The sequence below is a fragment of the Lutjanus erythropterus genome, chromosome 11 (genome assembly GCF_056507025.1).
Source record: "Lutjanus erythropterus isolate fLutEry1 chromosome 11, fLutEry1.hap2, whole genome shotgun sequence".
Lineage (NCBI taxonomy): Eukaryota > Metazoa > Chordata > Actinopteri > Lutjaniformes > Lutjanidae > Lutjanus > Lutjanus erythropterus.
Window position 1 is genome coordinate 41073655 of NC_139327.1, and position 23852 is coordinate 41097506.

The following is a 23852-nucleotide window of genomic DNA, read 5'->3' on the forward strand; positions in this document are numbered from 1 at the left end:
CTGTTTGGTCCCTAAAACAATGTAAATTTTCACTAAGAGTTTCCCAAAGTCCAAGATGACGTTTTCAGAAACCAGGAGGAAGCTCAAAATAGATAATTTTGACTTTTTTCTTAAAAAAAAATTACCCAAATTGATTCATCAGTTACCAAAATACTTGGTGAATAATTTAATAACCAATGAATAATCAAATATTCAATTAATCATTGCAGCTCTAGTCTTGACTACACTACTGCTTAGTGAGGCCCAGAGAGCAGCACTGAAGAAACATCCTTCAGCCAAACGGATACCTGTCAGTTTAGTTTACACAAACGAAAATCTGTATCTGTGTATACAATATATAAAATATTTCCACCAAAAAAGTATTAATCTACATCTAATTAAATATAATCCACTCATTGTGCTCATAGTTGATTTTGTTGATATTTTGCCATTTAGGAAAACTTCCCATGTTGAGAAAAGATGTTCTGTGAGAACGACTCCTGTTCTTTCTCTCCTCTCATATTCAGACTGCAAACTCTTTTCTAATGTTTGTATCAGATGCTCAGTGTCACGTCTGTTCATCAAACAGCCTGCAGACACATGGACATTAAACCAGCTTAAATGTCAAAAAACCAAGTCAGACCAGTTCTTGATCAAATAACAGATCCAATTAAAGAGTAAGACTCATCAGGAAAATTCATCATCTCAAGGCAAAGTTAAATATTAATATAAACACTGCAACTCTTCATGTAAATTTTATTTTAACGTGTTCTCATGTCTGAATAAATGGATCTCACTTTTGTGTCAAAAGTTTTATTAAACTTTTTGCGCTGTAGTTCTCTTTCTTATTAAACATAATGTTTTGGAATAAGATTGATATTCACTGAATATTCGTTTTATTACAGGCTACTAACACTGAATAATTAAATCTATTATTATTATAGCTACAGAGCAGCTTGTGTTGTGTTTTGTACCTAAAGGTGAGCATATGGCCTTTAAGTAAACCTGGAGCGCCCTCCTGTGGATTAAGAAAAGACGTCACCACGGCTCCAAACGCAGCGTAGCTCCTTCACTGCAATCAATTTGCTCTTAAAGCTGATTCAGCTGTTTATCTGCTGCACATTGTTCTCAGAGTGATGCGTCTGTTACACTCATTTTTTCTGTTAAACTTATTTGAACATAAAAGGGAATTATGATTTGATTACAAATAAAAAGAAAAAGGAATACATGTACATGGCTGTTCTTTAGTACATCTCTTTTTCCACTAACCAATTGTTTTGAGGTTATGGTACGAATGCACACTGGCACAGTCTAATGAAAAAAAAACATTAATAAAATGAATAATTCCAGGATGACTATGTCCTGTGTGAAAAATATCTTATTATTCCGGGTTTCACAGCAGCACATGGTGGCTTTTTAAAATATCTATGTTAAAATATCTACTGTTACATCAAACTAACAATCCAAAACTCAAAGTATTCAGTTTATTTTCATAGAAAAACACAAAGATGTACACGTCTGAGAAGCTGGAACCAGATTTTTGCTCAGAAAATACTACATATCAAAACAGATGATAGTTTTTCTGTCGATCAATTTATTGATCAGTCCACTAATCATTGCAGTTCCATTAACTATATCCACTTCTTCCTAATTAAGTTATGAGTTATTTAACATCTACTTTGACGCTAGAACAGCCACAATGATCATTTTGACCATTTTAAAATTTATATGTGCAATAACTTTGTTGAATAAAAAAAATAAAATCCTGCTGGTTCCTAACTTTTCATGGAAGTGTATGTATTTTTATTAGAGTCTGAGCACCGACCTTGGTGTGAGAACCCTATAGAACCTGAATACGTTTTTTTTTTATTCCTCCAAATAAATTGCATTTTTAGGGGCTTAAACACACTCAAAAACTCATCAAATCTGGCACATATGTCAGTCATGGTGAAAATCTACATATGATATAAAATCAGTAAGAATTGGTACACACCCGTATCATGCCCAGATACTAGACTACTTTGTGTTCAAAAGTTGTTAAAATATTTCGTTATCGTTGAAGGGTGTGGCCATGGCGTGGCACTGAAACTTGATATTTTGCCATGAAACAAGAAACTGCTGTAATTTTGGTGTTAATGGTCCAGTCCTCACCAAACTTCACATTTGATATTAGTTCCAACCTAAACACATCTACATCACAATATTCCATGATAGTCATAGCACCACCTGCTGGCGACAGGAAATAACAAGTTTAACACTTTAACATACTCCTAATTTAAAATCAATAAAGGTGCCCCAAAAATAATGACAGCAAGAATCATAAAGTTCAACTCCCCGTCGGGGAATCGAACCCCGGTCTCCCGCGTGACAGGCGGGGATACTCACCACTATACTAACGAGGAGAACCATATCTAAACAATGTGCAGTAACCAATTTCATTATTCATTACTGTTCTTGATTACACAATGGTTGGAAAAATTTCTATGGAGAGGACATTCTTGATTTTTTTTTTTTTTTTTTTCTTCTTTTCTTTTTCTCTTAGGTTGTTTACATGTGTCTTTTTGTTACATATTTAGATATTTCTTATTTGTATTTGTTTTTGGGGGGGGGGATCCGTTAATCCACAACTGACCTTTCTGATGCTTTTTCTTTTTGGTTTATGCTGCTTGGAATTATTGTTAGATGTCTTTAGCCAGGAAAAAAGCCTGTTTGTAATGTGAATATATTTAATAAGGGTTTGGGGGAAAAATAATAATGATGATAATTTGTCAACACTGTAGAACTCCAAAGCCACATAATAATGTTTCCGCCCGGTTTCGAACCGGGGACCTTTCGCGTGTGAGGCGAACGTGATAACCACTACACTACGGAAACTCACTCTGAAATTGACATGGATGTGGAAATTTATTGATAGATGACAAAAACTCTGTTGACCCACAGAACTTAATTCTCTTAACATTCAGACAACTTCAACTTGGATCATTAATTTTTAACATTTGGACCTATTTTTCAACTAATCTGTGACAGGATTATTATTATTATTATTATTATTATTATTATCATTATTATCATTTTCTGATATTTTATGGACCATACTATATAACTTTCCTGAATGCATCACGATCCAATCATATAAGCTTCATACAGACACCAAGACGGCATCCTGTTTCCTGGCACAATAGGATGCTACTGTGCTATTGTACCAGCAGCCACATATTCACTCACAACCACATACACACAACTGCCAGACACAACAGTGTCATTAATCAAGACCCAGGATCAGCAGTATAAAATACAACTGTATGTGCAAGAACACTATATCCAACAAATATTTATTCAGCTTCTGTCCATCTGAAGTGTGTGCGTGCTGAAGAGGACGGGCTGCTCATAATCTGGCATGTTTGAGACTTTCACTGACACTCAAACAATCTGACCTATCATCAACTGATTTTTTTTTTTTTAAAAATGAACTACAGAGGACAACAGTATGAAGCAGTGCACTTATAAAACTAACTAGAACTTCTCCTGAAAGAGGTTTCCGTAGTGTAGTGGTTATCACGTTCGCCTAACACGCGAAAGGTCCCCGGTTCGAAACCGGGCGGAAACACATTTTTATGTCAGTAAAGGTATTCCCCGTATTGAGTCTGAGCGGTTATCTTTCACTGAGTTGGTGTTTTTAGCTAATTTTACAGTGCATTTCACTTCCGGTGACCACACCGAGTCATTATGTCTGCTACAGGGACACAAACTCCTGCCTGTCAGGACATCGAGTCCGCAGAGAGAGAAGAGGGAGAGATGAAGGACTGTGCCCTTTTCTCCGTTAGGTGCTTGTTTGGTCAGTATCAGCAAGCAGTGAGACCACCGTTTTAGTTGTGGAGGCAGCAGTGATGTCCCGCTTCTTCATCTGCACAAAACGCACCCAGGAGCGAGAGCCAGCACCCGCTCCTCTCCTGTCAGGAAAACCACAGACTGAATGTCCTGAAAAAACACGTTTTTTTAAGAGCCTTGCTCCAACAAACCAAATCTTCCTATAATTTCTGTCTTTATGTCCAAACAATCTAAAATTAAGTTTTAAAAATGTAATTTTACACAAGACTGCACATAAATCTCATTAGGACATTTAACCTGCAAGTTACACTTTAAACTCCTCATAAAGAACTCACACTGATAAAAAGGAAATATATCGCAAGATATAAAACTTAAACCCCCCAAATTAGGCCTTACAAAAACTGTAACTGTCCTGTTACCTGTAAAATAAAAAAGGAAAAAATGTGTTCATCATTAATAACTGATTGATTATTAATATAGTCAATCAATTACTTCAGAAAAATGCACAACCCTACTACTAATTAATCTTACAAATAACTTTCTAAAGGAGCTTTAATGTAAATATATAATAGCACAGCTGAAAATGTCAAGGAAAACCATATTGCCTAAACCTTATGTGGTAATTAGAAAAGAAACAGTAAGCTCAATTAGATTTGAGGATTAACAGTTCAGATAAACTGATTGATTGTGCTTTTAATATAATGTCTTATAATAGCTTATTAATAGTCTTCACAAGTTAATTAATAACCAAATAGTGAACAATTTATGAATCACATACTAGGGTAGTCTTACCTCTTTACCTTGCTGTCAGGCAGACTTTTCTGATCCAAATATTGTTCTCTCCACAGCAACCAAACTCCATAAGCAAACTCACAGAACACAGGAGGTGTTGGTCTGCTGCTACCTCCATGTGTTTATTTTATTATGTTATTATGTGACTTCAGTGAACTTCAACTCACACTTAAGACACAAAATAACACACATAAACTAACAGATAGAGGCAGCAATAGGCCAATAACTCTTGTGGTCGGTGAGGTAAAAATCATTGAATTTGTCTGTGGAGTTTGGTATCATTCGTTTCAACAAGACTGCTATTTATTTATATAACAGTGGTTTCCTGTCAGCAAAGTCTGTCTGACAATAAGGTAAGGTGGTGGAAATAGTTTGTAACATACTGAACCATATAGAAATGCACATGCTATAGGTGGAGCCGCTGTCCGACTTCACAAACATGATTTTTTTTTCTTGTTAACTGAATTTGACCAATGAAACCTGGTTACTCACCCACAGGAGTCCAGTTCACCTCCGAGTTCTGTCTTCGGACAGGCGGCTCCTCCTCCTGATGATGTCCACCAGGGTGCTAACTCGAGGTTAACATCGAGGCTAATAACGGTCCAGAGCCGAGCTGCGCTAGCTTGACGGTAGCGCGTGCGTTAGCCTAACGTTAGCATTAGCAGTTAGCCGACAACTCGCGCTAAACTCTGATGGTCAGAAAATATTGAAATCATCTAACTGAAACTCGCTGTGTTTCTTAACTCCAACATGAATCGTATTAACGCAAACTGAGCGCGGTTCTGTTCCTGTAGACGTTTTAAATGTCTGCAGTTTTTTTCTCCAGCGACGAAGGAACACGGAAATGCTCTCACGCACTTTGATAACTGCGCTGTCGATGTTCTCCCGCCCCTCCGCCTCAGCCAATCAGAAACTCACGTCACCACTGACTGACTAATTTGAGGTGGAATGAAAAAACAGATCGAAATTAGCAGGGTAGGTTTTAACAGCTCAGAGCCTCGTTTGAACACTGTACCCAGCAAACAAACTTTATTCTTCTTAAGATGCATTCACTGTTATCAGTAAATTAAAACAGCGACCGCCTGCTTTTTGAATAGCTGATTTGTTTGTTTGTTTGTTTGTTTTTTGTGGCTATTAATCACAAAAACTTAAAGACAACAAGGCACTTTTCCATCAATTGTCATTATTATAACACCTAACAAAGGCAAGAACAAATACCAAAAATAAAACTTGAACTTGTCTTACTACATGTACTGTTTGCTGTTTTGAATATATGTGCAAATTGAAATGAAAATGAAAAATGCTTAAGGAACAAGGGGGGAAATAAACGATGAATACAGCTTTAAAATAAATAAATAAAAAGTACATCATGCAAAAGAAGCAGGGCTTATCCCAAATTATTTTTAAACACACCAAATAGAATAAATAACTTGAGTTTTTTTTGTTTTGTTTTTTAATCATTCATAATTCACTCATAGCTGCAGTAATGTTAGCTCCAGACATATTTGTGTTAGATACCAAATGTTAGCATGTAGTAAGCTAGTTAGCCACCCATGCTAACATTTGGTGTCTTTGGGTGGAGCTAAAGTTACTGCAGTTTTTCAACTGCAATTAGTATGTGTGGCTTACTAGCTGCAGTAATGATAGCTACAGCCTGTAAGCAATGACTTACTTAGTAGTTTTAACTTATTCTTTGTGTGATTTAGACAGTTTAGTTTAGTAATATCAGCATGTATGTAGAAAGAATAAAACATTAAAAGAAAAATCAAAAACCAAATCCAAATTTTCTCTGGTTCAAGAAGAAAATTCTCTTCAATTCACTTTAGTGATGCTGAAGAAAATCCTCATATTAAATGTTTTAAGGCTGGAATCAAGTAAACCAACCAACTATGAAAGACCAAAATAAACTTTAAACATTAATACTATTTTTTCTTCATTGTTCATGTATTATTCGAAGGTTTGTATATATTTGTGTGTGTACATATATATATGTTCAAATAATTTAAACGTGTTAAAAATCCTTCACATTCTCAAACTAACAATATCTACTGATAACATAGATGTAAATATTGCTATTATTGTGCTATTATAGTCATCTTTGTTTTGAAATATATTTTTTATGAAAATGTTGGCCCTTTAAAGTTGTGTCCCAGATTTCTGTCAACAAAAACCTGATTTAATCAGTCATAAAATGTTTTTAAATACAGTTTTGTCCCACTTCCCAAGAATGAATGATTTTGTTTTTATACATTTGATGAGGAAGCATTTCTAATTTGAAACAAGTCAAATTTTGGTCCATCTCTAATTGGAACTGCCCTCAGACTTATCTAGTGACCCTTTGGAGGGTCCTCTTCCCCTAGGTTGGGAACCCCTGAACTAAACAAGTTAACTGTACATACAGTTGTTCACAGTGTGTCCACCTGCAGCAGCCGTCGATGAAGACAACAGAAACACTGACTGTGTTCAACCACTAGGGGGAAACCTTGTTCTGTTGTTCCTCCTCTGACGTCTGTATAACAGCTGTTCATTGCATCCCATAATAAATATGACTGCTGTCAGGAAAAATCTCAAAAGGTTTTCTTTGTTTCAGTGTCAGGACACAAACACTTTAAGAATTTTAAAAGAGATAGTTCAGGTTTTTTTGAAGTGTGGTTGTATGAGGTATTGTAAACACCTAAAATATCAATATCAATTTAAGTGTACACTATTTAATATTTTCACCTCTTTACCTTTCTGTCAGACAGAATTTTAGCTCACAGAACACGAGTTGTTGGTCTCCTGCTGCCTCATTTATGTCTTTACTGTGTGACTTCACTGTTTTGAAGGATTAGTTTGGATTCACTGAAATAAAACATTAACACAAACTAAGAGATGGAGGCAGCAGGAGACCAACACCTCCTGTGTTCTGTGAGCTAAAATGACTGATTTGTCAACAGAGTTTGGTTGGTTTCTTGATTCTATCACAAGTTTGTCTGGAGCTGATGTTACTGCAGCTAGTAAGCTGCACATGCTAACATGCTAAAAGTCTGACCTCTTGAATTAAATTTATTAATCCTCATTAGTGACTCATGTATTTCAAATAGTCTATGAGTTATGGAGGAAAATGTTACATTTATCCCCAGTTTCCCCTACATTGCTTAGCTTCCAACAGAGCTTTCTTTCTTTCTTTCTTTCTTTCTTTCTTTCTTTCTCCACAAGGATCTGAAAATCTTTTGACCCTGGAGGAGAGGATTTGTCATATTTTCAGTGTGTGTCCACAGACACACACACACACACACACACACACACACACACACACACACACACACACACACACACACACTCCGGTCCGACCTGCCATCCTGGTCCAGCCACTTGTTGCGTCACACACTCACACACATTCTACTTCTATCCTCATTAACATAATTCACCTGAATCTGAACCTGCAAACAGTCACTCAAGGTTTGTCCCAAAGTGACAGAGTCTAGAACTCACAAACATAGCTGTACACACACACACACACACACACACACACACACACACACACACACACATGCCTGGGTGTCCTGCCAGCAGGAAGCTCCTAATTTGGGCATCAGGATGTCCGCTGCGGCAGCAGGAAACACCATATTTGGGCTGAAGCTGTGCTGTTTTTCCTGCAGAGAGCTGGACGGGGCTGCGATGACAAAGTCTGATCCCATTGGCTGTCTGACACACACACACACACACACACACACACACACACACACACACGGAGGATTTAGTGCTGACATAAATGCCAGAGTACAGAGGGAGTGTGTCTCCGTCTACAGTCTACAGAATGAACCTTTTAAACTTGGGCATGTAATTTTTAAACTTTATCTATTAATAGTTATGTGTTTATCTTTACCTTTATTTATTATGTTTATTATTATCAATAAAAGCAGTTTACAGCTGACAGCAGCAGGATTTTAACTCTTAAGTATTTGCACTGAACCATCTGCATTTTATCTAAAGGGACAGTTCACCCCAAAACCAAAACTGCATGTTTTTCTTCCTCCCTGTAGTGCTGTTTATCCATCCAGAAAGTTTTGGTGTAAGTTGCAGAATTTTGGAGATATTGGCCATAAAGATGTCGACAGTAATCCTCCCAGCAATCAGGGGAGACCAGGGACAATTGCAACATTTCTTTTACATCTTATGTGTATGCTGTATTTAGAATATTTTCACCACTTTACCTTTCTGTCAGACAGACTTGTCTGACAGGAAACCACTGTTACATCAGGCAAATATCACTCTCTACAAACCAACCAAACTCCATTGATAAAATCAATAATTTTATCTCAGAGAACACAGGAGTTGTTGGTCTGCTGCCTCCACCTGTTAGTTTGTTTGTGTTGCTGTTCGGCTTTGGAATTTTAAAGAGTTACCTCAGATTTACTGCAGTCACACAAACTAACAGATGGAGGCAGCAGACCAACAACTCCTGTGTTCTCTGAGATAAAATTACAGAAAAGTCCGTCTGACAGAAAGGTAAAGAGGTGAAAATATTCTAAATGTAGTATGCACCTCATACAACCACACTTCAAATAATCCAAACTGTACCTTTAATGTTGTCTTCCTCTGCTGAGCTGCTAGCATCACTGAGCTAGCTAGTGCAGTGATATGGTTGGTGGGTGTAGGTTCATTTTTTAACAGCTGACAATAAACACATTTTCACACTTTCAGTTGTATCACAGAAATCTTCAGCAGATCAATGATAAAAGTTTAAACGACAGCCAATGAAAACCATGTGATCCAGCTGAACTGTTGTAATCGTGTCAGTGTGGACGAAAAGCACCAGTACAACTTTGACTTTTTATTCTCTTTGCAGTGAAGAGGAAACACATTCAGTAAAAATTCAAATCTGAGCTGCACATTAATGTCCCAGAAACCTACTCAGTAGGTAAACAACTATGTACACATACTGCATGTAAACATTTTGTACACACGTTCACTTACAAAAGTACTCACAGTATTTACACTCTTTCATACAAAAAAGTCTCTGTACAGTGAGTTTTTGTTCACTGCTGACGTTATACGTCAGACATGTTTGTGTGCTGACTACGGTGGCTGAGGAGGCTCAAAATGAGGCAGCAGTCAGTTTCCACAAACATGATGACATGTGTGACTCCTCCTCTTCCTCCTCCTCCTCCTCTGACCTCTGAGCTTGTCTCTACTGGTCAAGCAGCAAAATAAAGTCTGCAGCCTGACGACGTTCAGCCAGCGGGAGGTCAAAGGTCACTTCCTGTCTGTCAGCAGAGGTTGGAGCTGTGGGGCGATGGCAGCTCCGCCTGAGGACTCGCCATCGGGGAGGAGCAGGAGGAGGAGTAGAGGTTAGGGGACGGAGAAGAGGTGAAGCAGGGGGAGGCGGCCTGCATGCTGAGGGAGGAGGTGAAGAGCGCGGCAGCGGGGGAGGAGCCGTGGGCGGGGGAGGAGTAGGAGGAGCAGGGGGAGGAGGTAGGTGGGGAGGGGACGGAGACGGGAGCAGAAGAGGAGGCGGCGGTCTTGCGGTCTCGCTGCCTCTGGTGGATCTTGGCGTGCCTCTTGCGCTCGTCACTACGAGCGAACTTGCGTCCGCACTCGGCGCAGGCGAACGGCTTCTCACCGGTGTGCGTGCGGATGTGTGTGGTCAGGTGGTCGCTGCGGCTGAAGCTGCGCATGCAGATGCGGCACTGGAATGGCTTCTGGCCCGTGTGCACGCGCACGTGGCGCGTCAGCTCATCCGAGCGGGAGAAGCGGCGGTCACAGCCGTCAGCAGGGCAGGCGTACGGACGCTCATGTGGCGGCGTTTTGCACTGCCGGCCTGCGGGAGACTTCCTGTTCCGGCCAGGGCCGTGAGGTGGCGTGTGGATCTGTGAGGAGAAGGCTTTGATGGTAGACAGCGGCGTGAGCGGCGGCTGCTGTGGGGGGTTCATGCTCTTCTGGTCCTGGGCGAGGGCGAGCTCGCCGTCCTGCGGCGCCTGTGACAGAATGTAGTCCGGGAGCATCGGCACCACCAGAGACGGTGGCTGCAGGCCGAGTCTGGAGGCGGCGGCAGGGTAGGCAGGAGGCGGGCCCTGCGGCTGGAATGCTGTCTGGGAGTCGGTGGAGGGGGGGAGGAGGTCAGAGCCGGCAGCAGCCGTGGTGTACGTTGGCGTGGCGGAGAAGACGGAAGCGACGTCACCGCAGCTGAAGCTGGATGATGATGATGTCACTGATGATGTCACTGATGATGACGAAGAGGAGAGGCTGCAGGCTGCAGAGGGTTGAGCTGCCATGCTGACCAACCCTGTGAACAGGCTGAGGAGAGGCTCCGCCCACAGGCCGCCACCACAGGAGGCGGGGTTTGATGGCTCGAAGGTGAAGCGGCCGCTGTAGGCGAGAGGGGGGAGGCGGGGGGTGAGAGGGAGGAGGCCGTGCAGGTCTGGGAGCTCCGACAGCGAGTCTGAGAAGAGAAGAAGAAGAGCTGAGGTCAGAGACATGTCTGCTCTCATCTGATTGGCTGCATTGAGTCAGCTGACTGTTAACTTCACACCTGATTTGTTGGTTTGAATCAGAATAAAAACACGTCCAGGTGACCTCAGATTTTATTTTGACTGACTTGACATTGTTTTAATTTTTTACAGTGTAATGCAGTAGCAGACGAAGCACTCGGACCCTTTACTTCAGTCTAAAAATACTCCATTACAAGTAAAAGTCCTGTTACTTTAGTAAAAGTACAGATATACTCTAGTATCAAAGCAAAAGTACTTTTACTTTTACTATAGAATATTATCTGACCTTTAAATAACCTGTAATCTGTTCATCACTGTCAGATATTTTGTGTACTCTGAGTACACTAATATTGTAGTATTGCATCATATCATACAAGGACATCATATGCTTTTATATATAAAGTAATTTGTCAATACAAGTAAAAAATACATGTAGTGGAATACGACTATAAAGTAGCCTAGAATGGAAATACTCAAGAAAAGTACAAGTACCTCAAAACTGTACTTCAGCACAGTAGTTGAGTAAATGTACTTAATTACATTCCAGCACTGCAGAGCTGTCAATAATCTGTTAAAAAGGAAACACTGCAGCCGATCATTTTACTTCATTAAACTGTAAAACCACAACTTTCTGAGCAGAATAAATAAAGAATATGTTTACGGATGACGTCAATCCGTCTTTTGTCCAATTTATGTCATAAATGACAAAACAAAAGCAGCAAAATCGCCAAATTTAACTGAAAACAATAATCAATCATCAAAATAGTTGGTCACTAATTTTCCTGATCGACTAAACGATTGATTGTCTAGTTGTTGCAGCTCTACACTGTAAAACCAAATGTTCTAATCAATTATTAGCAGTAAGTCGTTAAAGTGGAAAATTTCTTTAGAGGTTCTAATAACTTAAAAATGTTGAGTATCAGAAGAATTTTCTGTCTTTTCTTTGTGTTCATTGAACTCATAATTTTCAATTAATGAGAGAAACTGGTCTTTAAAAAAAGACGCATAAAACACAAATATTTTAAGAAATAAACATTTTATTTATTACTCTTTTTGAACATGTAAGAGTGGGTTTTTATACTTGAAGTGTATTCATTTCTGATAAGTTACTGCTACTGTAATAAAATCAAATATTTAAACTCTGATAACCTGAAACTTCTGAGTTTATGAACTGAAGAAAATTGTGACCAGACATGAGAGAAATACTCAGATTACTTTTACTTTATAAGTAAAATGAAAATGAGTTTACAGCTGATGAGCTTGTGCTCTTCAATCAACAAATTAAATGAAATACAAAGTAATAAACTATGATCATCTTTGTGTATTACAAGTAAAAGTACACAACTATTATTGTTATTACTATTGTTGTTGTTATTATTATTATTATAATTATTATTATAAACAGATTAGAATATTAATATAGTAATTCATATTATTAAGGCTTTGTCGAATGCTCGATTCTGATTGGTCAGTGACAGCAGTCTGAGGTCTGATATTTCTGTATTTCTTTTATTTATATTTATATATATCTTTTGTTTTGGGTAAATAACCATGTAATAAGCATTTTATTTTCTTTTGGGTCTTTTTGTGTGTTTGGTTGCTTTTGTCTTTGTTCTCTTGTTTTTAGTTTTTAGTCTTTTTGCTTTGCTTTTTTACTGTTTTTTTTTTTTTTTTTGTGTGTGTGTGTGTGTGTTCATAGACTTTATCAACATCACCAGATGTAAAGACAAAACAACACACCTGTGTTTGTTAAATAACAAAATAAAAGGTGTCCCCACTGCCAGAAAAAAGTAATCTCATGATTGATTGATCGATTGATTATTCTTTATTTTTACTTCTGTATATTGTAATGACGGGTTTAATTCTTACATCGTACTTGTATTCATCCTATACTGTCTACATATCACAGTTTTATATTTTTATATTGCTTTTTTTTTTTTTTACAGGCGCAGAAACTAATTCTGGAGAAAGATACAGACACAGTCACCTATAATTTCTCCATGATAAATCCCAGATCACGGATCCATATCAGTTCCCTGCTGGGTCTCAGCCTGACCTTAATTTATTTGCTTCTATTGTTATATTATCTCATTTATATATTATAGAAGAAAGCACATGTTTTTTCTTTTTTTTTTTTTTTTTTTTACAGACCACACTTCTTATTTATATTCTTATAATTCTCTCTGTTCTTGAATGGAGCATCTGTAACATCAATAATTTCCCCTGAGGATCAATAAAGTATTTATGATTCTGATTCTGATGTTTAAAAGTATCATGTCTGCAGCTGAAGTTTTGGGAGGAGTCAGAAAACTGTTCCAGAATCCACATTTTAACAACATTCACCCTAATAAAACACAGAGGACATTAAACTGCATTGAGTACTTTGTTCACTTCACACAGTACTGCAGTATTACTTTACTACAACACCTAAGCTTATTACATTTTACTTCCTGTACTTTGTGTTGTAATGTACTTGTACATACATTTTACTAATTATACTGAGACTAAAGTAAAACAAAACAAAACAAAAAAACAGGATTTGTAGTTGTAACAGAGTACTTTTACTCTGTGGCAGTAAAGAATCTGATAATAAGATTTATTTTCTTAGAGTTTATAATCAATTAGTCAAACAGCTTGAAATGATCTGAGCGTAAACACTTCTACACAACATTCAATCATTTTATTCCATTAAATCTGCATTTTAGGAGCAGAATAAACAACAGCCTGGATTATTTCTGCATATCAAACTTTCAAGGGGTTTTACGGGATTTTCATGCATATTTAAAGTGTTTTTTGTTCACTTGTCTTCTCCTCTAAACATCCTGCTAAACACCCCCAACCACCACCACCACCGCCGCCGGCTGCTCACCTCCGTACTCCCCGGACTCCGCGCTCAGCAGCCCGGCTGCGTCGCCTCCGGCCGCGGCACTCTGCAGCAGCATGTGGAGCTCCTCCAGCCGGGAGAGGCCGTCCAGCGGGGACAGAGGAGGAGCGGGAGGAGGCTCGGAGATCTGCAGGGCGGACAGGTGCAGCTCCGCTTTGGTCGCTGCCATCTCTCCGGGGGGAGAGGAGCTAGAGGCGGGGGCGGGAGTGGAGCTCTGCTGGGGCTCCTGAGCACCGGGCGGCTCCTGCAGGAGAACCGGGACACGTTCCGCTGCTGCAGCCGGCGGAGAGGCGCTCTGTCCGGGCTGAGGGTGCTGCGGCTGCTGGGGACGGCGCTGCTCGGAGGGATCCAAGGCTGGAGGGTGTGCGGGTCCCGGGTCCAGGTCCCGGTTCGGGTGCTTGGTACTGTGTTGATGACGTCACGCGGGCACGTAAACAAGCTCAGGTGTCGGTGAACTCCACCTGGACCGGGTTTCTGTCAGCTCCTCAATGAGGATTCCCGCCTTTATAAAGACTCCTGCGTGACGTACATCCCCAAATATGGCAGGCAGGAAGCCCATATTTGGTCAGAGCGGTGTCGCGCTGTCCGGGCCGCGCATGCATGCTGCGGGACTCTCGTGCTGTTTGTGCTGCCAGTTCTGGAGCGTGAAGATCCGGTCCGGTCCGGACCTGAGCCCGGCCCGGCGGGTCCCTCTGAACCTAGACCACAGGGACCACCGCCAGCCGCCATGAACGGAAACCCTGCAGACACGTCACGGTGCGACGTCACGGTGAGCCGTCATCACTTCCTTGGGCCTTATATGGGTGGTTTCCTGTCAGACTGCTGATCCTGGTCCAGGTCCAGACCTGCAGACCTGCAGCTACAGAGTACTAGAGTCAGTGTGAAGTATCTGGAGTACAAGTACTGAATAAAGTAGTTTGATCATATTTAACATTATTTGTAAAAATAGAAGTAAAAGCACATTAACTTCTGCAATGTAAAGCAGTACAAGTATGAAGTAAACAAGTAAAGTAAAACTGCTGAAGTGAAAGTAGTACAACTACAGTGTAGAAATACTCTGTACATTAAAGTCCTATGTTGAAACTTTTACTTATGTTAAAAAGTACTGTAAGCTTCATGTAGCTGAAGTATGAGCTGTAAAATTAAACAGTTATTAGTAATTAATATTTGGCACAGAGTGATAATAATTAAATTATATAATAATGTGTAATAGTACTGCATTGAATACTGTAAGTACATAATAATCACATGCTTTTAAGTAACATTATATATACTATATAAACAGAAGGGGAAAGTGCATTTAGTGCTGTGAAGTGAGCAGCAGCAGCGCCACCTGTTGGATGATAAACATACAGACCACCCAGAAATGTAAATACTGTCCAGATGACGACTGATGACTGAAATTGATTCTACATTGAAACTTTATTGTTTAACCTGCGGCCAGAAAACAGACAAAACAGATAAAACAGACCATATCTGTGTGTGATTTGGTTTCAGTATAATTTGTTCCTTTTGTGTATTTTTCCGCCCTGCTCTTCTTTTCCTCTGTTCATTCATAGAACCATCTCTCTGTTTAAATTTGTACTGTTTGTTTTCTGCAGGTTAGGTTACATTTAGAGTTTATTTATAACAGTTTATAACAAAGTACAACTCTTTATGAAAACATTCAGTCAGACACGTGTCCAGGATTTTTTCCCTCAACACACGAGGATGAATCGTTCGACTTCATTCTTTAAAGTGACAAAACTGTCAATAGTTCACTGACGGCGGAAATCCGTGATCAAAAAATGAAACAATGTGACATCTTTTCTTGTACAAGCTCAAATAAAAACTGACCCGACGGCGTCAATTTCAATCCAGAACACGTAGAAACTGAGGAGCAGTTTAACTGTAACCTCTGCAGCGGTTAAATATATCTGAAAATGTTTGAACAGACGACACTTACCGTGACTCTCCACAGGAGCAAACAGACGAAATGATATAAAAGAAAACTTGGAGGATGCGGGCATCGATCCCGCTACCTCTCGCATGCTAAGCGAGCGCTCTACCATTTGAGCTAATCCCCCGCAGATGAGCAGATCACCCCATCGTGTCAATATAAAATCAACAACTCGAGCTCTGTTGTTCACAGTATTCACAATCATAGAATCAATAACAGACGTGTTGTTTTACTTTGTCACAGCTGGCGTTTGATCGGTCGAAACATCTCCCAGATTTAGTGGGTCACTTCACTGAAAAAATGGAAACAAAAAATAGAAACGAAGTCAGTGAGTCGATTTTAGGAAACAGCTCAGCGTGATGACCTGCGGGAGACTGACAGTGACTGTGACGAAGTGGTGACGTCATTTATCAGCAATTTAAAGCAGGAACTGACGTCATTTTACTGACTTCGAGTTCTCCAGCTTTACAGTCACGTTGTTAAAATGAACAGTTTAAAAAAATAAATACAAGCGGAGTTAAGGTTACAATAAAAACATTTCTGCAATAAAATGTGTAAAACTGACACCAAAGTATTTCCAACAACTTTCAAACTACAGGAAGTTGTTTATCACTTATCATTCATCAAGGTGACGTTGTGTTTCAGTTGGTCACCTGTCGCTGTGAATTCCAGAAAAAAACAAATGAAACGTCGGAGAATGAGAAAGAAGTCAGCACACACAACTAAACATAAAGTGAATAAAACTTTAATAAGTTGTTATAACAGAGACATTATTGTCTTGGCTAATGTCACATTGTCATAACAAAAACATCCCGAACAATGTCAACTTTGCATTAAAAATAACATAACTGACTGAATGACACTTCATGACACTCACAAGTATTAATAAAGCTTCCTTCTTATTCATTACAGGTGTTATGGCATGGTTATGACAGTGTAATGGCAGTCTTATGCACACCCCTTCAAATGAAGTGTTAGTGACAGTAGTACCCTCTTGTAGTTTTTGTGTGTGAACAAAATGATCTTTGGTGTCATTTTTTCCAGTTGGAGTTCAGTAACGTAAAGTCAGTTTTCACGGTTCTCTACTGTTGTCTGATTGGTTCAAAGTGGATCAGGTAAAATAAGTATTGACTTGGAGACAATGAATTGTGTTCAAGTTAGCTGATTCAGGAATTGAATTGATTCATGACTTATACTTTTTAAATAACAGACTTGTAATCTTTGGACTTATGTGAAGGTATCAAGTATTTTCAAGTCAAAAGTTCAGCTGCAAGTCCTTTTAAGTGTTTAAGTTGGGTCAAGTCTAAAGTTGTGAAAATTTTGAATATTGTCCAGGTCATGTGACTCAAGTTCATTCCTGTGGTGTCATTAAAATGCTGCAGGCTGCAGGATGTCATGGAGAACTGGACTGTGTGTGACAGATGAGTGTCACTGTGTGTTTGGATGAAGGAAATATTGTCAGCTGTGTTTGAACTTAGAGAACTTGTGTTATGATATCATTAACACCAACACACACGACTGTTATAACAGCAATATGAGCAACTGATCCCAGAGCTGTGAACTGATCTGATAATGAACGGGTGTTTGTCCTTCCAGCTCCATCTGTCCTTCAGCTGCACGTTAGATCATAAAAATGATCTGAAGGGGCATATATAAGACTGTCATTACACTGTCATAACCATGTCGTGACATGAACCCAAAGGTCTTTCTTCATGTTGTCATTAAATGTCATTTGGTAAATTATGCCATTTTTAATGCAAAGTTGACATTGTTTGAGATGTCTTTCTTATGACAATTATGCATGACACCATTTTAAAAAAAAGGCAGGTTAATAAAACTTAATGACATCTTTGTGACAAGTCCAAAATGTACCACTTTATTGAGGCCAAGGAAAATATTCATGACACACTTATAATGCTCTCATGACAGCCAGTGACAAAACCAACCACATGACAGTTAAATGTGTTATAACATAAAGCTAAACAGTGTCTTTAAGTTTGATAATGTCAAGTGGTCATAACAAAGATGTTATTGTTTTAGTTAATGTCAAGTTGTCATAACAAAGACATTACAACATGTTACAACAAAGACATCTCAAACACGTCACACTTGCATTAAATTGGTATAACTGACTGAATGACACTTAATGACAACAGTCATAAACATTCTTGAAGACTCCTTCATATTCATGACACGTGTCATAACATGCTTATGACAGTGTAATTACATCCTCCTCCTCCTCCTTTGAATCAATTATTAGCAAACACAAAACACTGAAGCAGCTGAGGGTCGATGATGTCGTCATTTTTTAGACAAAGATTGAAAAGAAAAACAAAAAAACACCAAGAACATAATTTAATTCTTGTAAAGTGACTCAGGATGTGTGTGTGTGTGTGTGTGTGTGTGTGTGTGTGTGTGTGTGTGTGTGTGTGTGTGTGTGTGTTCATCTGCTTTATAAAGACCATGACTGAGTCCTGCAGCAGAAATAGAACAAAGCTGAGATGTGTCGGCATGTGGCAGCAGGCTGCAGGAATACCAGTCAGCTGCATTTAGACTGTGACACACACACACACACACACACACACACACACACGCACACACACACACACACGCACACACACACACACACACACACACACACACACAGAGGAATGCTGCTGGAAGTTTCTGGTGGGGTGTGTGTGTCTATATAAGCAGCAGTGAGACGGACAGACGGACAGACAAACTACAGACTGAGACAGAGACAGATCCCCTCCACCTCCTCTTCTTCCACCATGTTGTGTCCCAGCGTCTTCCAGCCGTCCCCCGTCACCATGAGGCCGTTCCTGGACGTCCACTGGCCGGTCCGTAGCCTGTGGCCCGAGACGCGGCCGCTCTTCTACCACATGGAGCAGGAGATGATCCGCCACTTGCAGGAGATGAGGCAGAGCGTGGAGTTCATGGAGCGGCTCCACCAGAAGATCTTTGAGGAGATCGACCACACCTCCTCCCTGACCGGGGCCTTCAAACCCATCGCCTTCCAGGAGCTGGGCCGGGACACGGGCAACTTCGCCCTCAGCCTGGACACGAAGGAGTTCTCGCCACAGGAGCTGTCGGTCAAACAGGTGGGCAGGAAGCTGCGGGTGAGCGGGAGGACGGAGAAGAAGAAGGAGGACGAGAAGGGCTCGTACTCCTACAGCTGCCAGGAGTTCCGGCAGGAGTTCGACCTGCCCGATGGTGTCGACCCCGACACTGTCACCTGCTCGTTGGTGGACGGCCGCCTGCAGATCCAGGCACCCCGGGAGAGAGCGGTGCATGATGGGAAGGAGAGGGTCGTCCCCATCACCGTCACCTCGGCTCCCGCCATCACCTCCACCAGCTCCGCCTCCTCCTCCGCCTCCTCCTCCTCAGAGAGGAGTCCGGCAGAGAAAAACTGAAGCAGCTCGTGTCCTCAGAGTAATTTTCTGATTTGTGACAGACATGAAGCCCATCGTCTTTACTGGCACTTTGATTTTTAAATATAAACTTATCTTGTGATGTTTGAAGTGTCTCATAATGAAGTTATTTTAGTCAAACGTCTGCAGGACACTTTTTCTTATAATTATGTCAAAAACATTCTTGTGTTTGTCTTTCATTACCTGATAATGTAGCATCATGATGGACTGTATTATATATTTAATATTCTTTAGTTTATATTGTGGTGCATGATTATAAACTATTGAAATTTTAAACTAAATTTAAACTTTTACTATTTTTTATGGTGAATATGTAACATGTATTCAGTAAGGTTTATTAATGTACACTATCTCCATGTTCAATAAAAATATAAATATTCATGACTTAACTCATAATTATTAGATATAACATAAAATTATGACTTTTCTCATAATTCTCATATCACTATGTAGGCTTCATAATATCCAGACTTTTGTCATAACTTTATTTATATTGGGACATTTTTCTCTTAAAACTGAAACATTATTCTTGAAATATTGACTTGTGCTTAAAAAGATGCACATTTTCTCATATTATTATAACTTTACATAAATAATATTCTCATAATATCATGGTACAAATATGTTTTTGTCTTTCTGACATGGCAGCAACAAACCATATCCTTTATTAATGTGCACGATCCAGTTTGTCATGGATTTGATCATTTTGTCGATACGTCAGAGGAAGGAAGTACCGAGGAGTCCAACATGTCTGACTAATCAGTTCACGCTCGGAACGCAACCTCAGAGTGACAGCAGCATCCAATCCTGAGGTTTGAACTTTGGTGGTGGGTGGAGCTAAAACCTGTAGTTAAAACATACAAAACCTGCGGTCTGCTCCTTTAATTGAGATAGACGTGATGAGAATAAACACAGGACACGTTTTTTTTCTTTCTTTCTTTGTAAAATAATTCTCAATAAACTTAATTTATTCACAAACTGCTTTTCAAATTGTCATGTTGTCATTGTTCTTTTTTTAAATCACATACAATAAAAAACATTTCTAAAAGACAAGAGATGTCCGAGTTTCTCCTCCTCCTCCGTCCTGAATCTTCCGTTATTTTTTTTCAACCTCGATGCGTTCACCGCTGACACTTCGTCACGCTCAGACATCAGATTAGAAATATTAAGAAAAACAGCAGAAATAATGAACAGAGGGACTAAAAATTTAACAGCTACAGTACACATTTCCTTTTCTTATCTGTTAGTTTTATCGTTTCCTTTTTTTTTCTTTTTAACTTTTGATTTACAGAATAATAGAATATGTTCAGTTAAGGCTTATGTTGGGTGTTATGGAGCGACAAACCGAAACAAACCGACAGACCAGAGGGACGCGTGGACGGACATGTTCATGGTTTACAGGGACTCTGTGTGTGTGTGTGTGTGTGTGTGTGTGTGTGTGTGTGTGTGTGTGTGTGTGTGTTTCTGGACTCATTAGCATTTTAAAAACATTTTTCTTTCTTCATTTTCAATTGTTTTGTAAATTTCCAAATTTGGGTGACCCATCCCATTTACTTTGGCAACTGATACCACATGCTAACAAGCTAGCTACTTTAAAGGAGTAGTTCAACATTATTCTGTTTCTTTTTTATGTCTGTGCATTCACTACAGAACTGGAGTCAGGATGTGGTTAGCTTAGCTTAGCATATAAAGACTGGAAACACTAACACCTCTGAAATTTATCAATTAGCACGTTGTGTCTCAGCTGTTTAATCTGAACACCAACAGAAAGTTTTGTGCTAATGTTAACATTAGTAGAGGTGCAATTAATAGATTTTTAAATTAATCCGCAACTATTTTAATAATCAATTTATCATTTTGATCTATTTTTTGGAATAAAAAAGTCCAAATTTTCTGATTCTTAAATGTGAATATTTTCTATTTTCTTTACTCCTCTTATGACAATAAACAGAATATCTTTAGGTTTTGGGCATAAGAGGACATTTGAAGACATCAGCTTGGGCTTTTGTTTACGGACCAAACTGCTAATCGATTAATCGAGAAAATAATCAACAGATTAATCGATGATGAAAATAATCACTAGTTGCAGCACTAAATATTAGCATGCTATCATGCTGAAAATGACAAGGGATAATGTCAGAATTCACTGTCTTATTTTACTGTGTTAGCATACTAGCATTTGCTAATTAACAGTAAACAAAATGGTCATAAAAAAATACTGTGTCAGAAATCAATAACATCTTTGACTCGGAATTACAAAAAGGGCTGTTTTCCCCACAGCTATGATTAAAACAAAACAAACACCAAAATCTGGAGGACAAATGCTAAGATGCTAAGCTAGGCTAACCACATCTTGACTGCAGCCTCCATATAGAACAGCATCATGCTCTGAAGAAAACACTGGACTGTTCCTTTATGGATCACCAGCAGGATGTTTTTCAGCTGTTTTTACGTGAAGATGAAAACTGACATCAGACATAAAAGAAGAAACGAACACGTCAAACACAGACGAGTTGAAGTCAAGCTGGTCGATTCTCTCATCTTTTAACAGTAAAGTTGCCACAAATTCAAATCACAATAATCCGTCACAGTCGAGAGCCAAACTCAAATCCTTCTGTTGCATTCAGGGACATTTTGACATCTGAGTTCAGGCAGTCGTCTGCTCATTGGCACATTTAAACATGATCTATTTAATTATGTTCCTGTTTATTTGTTGATTGTCTTCTGAGGTGAGTTTATTCCAAAGTCACTCTTAGATGCTTTTTCATCACCTGACCGTCAACTCTGTGACATCCGAGTGTCCCTGAACTAATCACTGAAGAGTCTGTTTTTAACCACGTGGCTACATACACGGAAAACAACCCTCGTACACGACTGTGATGGATTATCTCACTGCAGGTTGATTTTCACCGATAACAAAACAGGATTAGAAATGTTCAGCAGGAATGTGAAGTCTGACATGTGGTCCTTAAACGCAGCAACACGGACACTCGGCGAGACACTGAAAAGTTCAGAGACCTTACAAGCGCAGTTTTTGTTCCTTTTTGAGGGAATCCAGGCAGAAAAAAAGAAAAAAAAAACTGCTGACCTGTTTTCAGTGAACACGTTTACACCCGGTGGTTCTGTGTGTTCACATCGTCAAGATTAGATCCAGATTGACATCTGATTTTACACGTCTGCAACTTTCTCTACAGGTGTGACGTGAGACACACACGTCAATACTGACATGTTCTCTGATCAGATTTCAGCAGGTTTTGACCTGCAGTTTGATGAAATAAGAAAAACTTTTTAACCTGAATTATTATTGTTCTTTAAATGCCAATACAACAACTGAAATTTCAATCAATATTCTGATCAATCAGAATTCTCTGTGTTCACAGTTTAACCCTGAACCGTTTAACTCACACTAACTTTAGAATTTCTGTCAGATCTGCTGCCATTTGATATTCATTCTGATGTCACCTGATCAAACATCTGATCAAACACCTGATCAAACACCTGATCAATCACTGACCGACCTGTTGAAAGCTTATAATAAACTGTACTGAATTTATTTTAATATTGTTGGAGGATGATTTGTCCTTTTATTCTTGTTTTCTGTTCGTCACAGAATAACAGTTTCCTGCTGTTTGAAAGATAAAAAGATAAAAAATAAATGAGTCAGGTTCAGACTCATGATGACCTCTGACCTGACACACTGTTTATCACCTTCCTCACTGAATTCTCTGTTTACCTGCCACAAAATTAACAACCAAACTAAAGTTATTTTCATATTTTTATCACTTTATTTCATACAAATGGATGTTTCAGGGCGTTTCCACAGACATTTATGGAAATCAGCCCAGACAAAAGCATTTCAAACTAATTTTTTTCACAATAAAATCTTAAATATTCACGTAACTCCACGTGTCAAAAATAAGAGGAAAGCAAGTATAATACTAAACACTAAACTAAATAAATGTAATAAATTAAATATAATAAATGAGTTATGGTTGGAGTTCCCTCTTCTGCAAAACCCTGATTAAAAGTGTCTATTTGGACTTTTTTTGTAGAACACGCACCGACTTTATCCTGATGACATTTATTCTGTTTATTCAAATATTCAGGTCTTTAGAGTCTTTAACAACTTTTGGGATTAGATGCATTTACGTTTACGACGATACTTGCTTTTCTCCATTTTTTTAAATTTCCTTTTTTATACAAATATTTAAGATTTATTGTAACTTTTTAAAAACTACTGTCTGGCTCATGCTGCATTAATCAGGTTCAGGTGGGGTCGAACAATTTGGAAAAAATATCTAACTGTGAATTTTGACTGATACTGTAATTGTGGTGTTTCATTTTTACATCATTATTCTCATATTCATTTAAAACATGTCATTATGGTGTTAATTTGATCTTTAGAGAACCTTTTTTTAATATAAAAATCTAAGCTTTACAGAAGGTTGAACGGTTAAATTAAAAAATAATAATAATAAAAGAAGAAGTCTGTTTTGCAGCTGCTGGCTGACATTTTTTTGTCG

At 39.0% G+C, this 23852-nt stretch overlaps 2 protein-coding genes and 4 non-coding genes across 6 annotated transcripts; 2 read left to right on the plus strand and 4 right to left on the minus strand.

Moving 5' to 3' along the window:
* Nucleotides 1–2309: 2309 nt before the first annotated feature.
* trnad-guc (transfer RNA aspartic acid (anticodon GUC)) lies at nt 2310–2381 on the minus strand. The gene has a single exon. It is a non-coding gene; the product is annotated as a tRNA-Asp (tRNA).
* Nucleotides 2382–2780: 399 nt separating this feature from the next.
* Nucleotides 2781–2853, minus strand: trnav-cac (transfer RNA valine (anticodon CAC)). The gene has a single exon. It is a non-coding gene; the product is annotated as a tRNA-Val (tRNA).
* A 660-nt stretch (nt 2854–3513) lies between these two features.
* Nucleotides 3514–3586, plus strand: trnav-aac (transfer RNA valine (anticodon AAC)). The gene has a single exon. It is a non-coding gene; the product is annotated as a tRNA-Val (tRNA).
* A 5816-nt stretch (nt 3587–9402) lies between these two features.
* Nucleotides 9403–14702, minus strand: LOC146319631 (early growth response protein 1-like). Its single transcript, XM_084730143.1, has 2 exons — nt 13942–14702; nt 9403–11023 (listed from the first exon to the last, which is right to left on the minus strand). The coding sequence occupies exons 1-2, from the start codon at nt 14123–14125 to the stop codon at nt 9852–9854; spliced, it is 1356 nt and encodes a 451-aa protein (XP_084586269.1). The 5' UTR covers nt 14126–14702; the 3' UTR covers nt 9403–9851.
* A 1247-nt stretch (nt 14703–15949) lies between these two features.
* On the minus strand, nt 15950–16022 carry trnaa-agc (transfer RNA alanine (anticodon AGC)). Its single transcript has one exon. It is a non-coding gene; the product is annotated as a tRNA-Ala (tRNA).
* Nucleotides 16023–18529: 2507 nt separating this feature from the next.
* Nucleotides 18530–19710, plus strand: LOC146319633 (heat shock protein beta-11-like). The gene has a single exon (XM_084730182.1). It carries the CDS (start codon nt 18670–18672, stop codon nt 19309–19311), a length of 642 nt encoding a protein of 213 aa, XP_084586308.1. The 5' UTR covers nt 18530–18669; the 3' UTR covers nt 19312–19710.
* The last annotated feature ends 4142 nt before the right edge of the window (nt 19711–23852 follow it).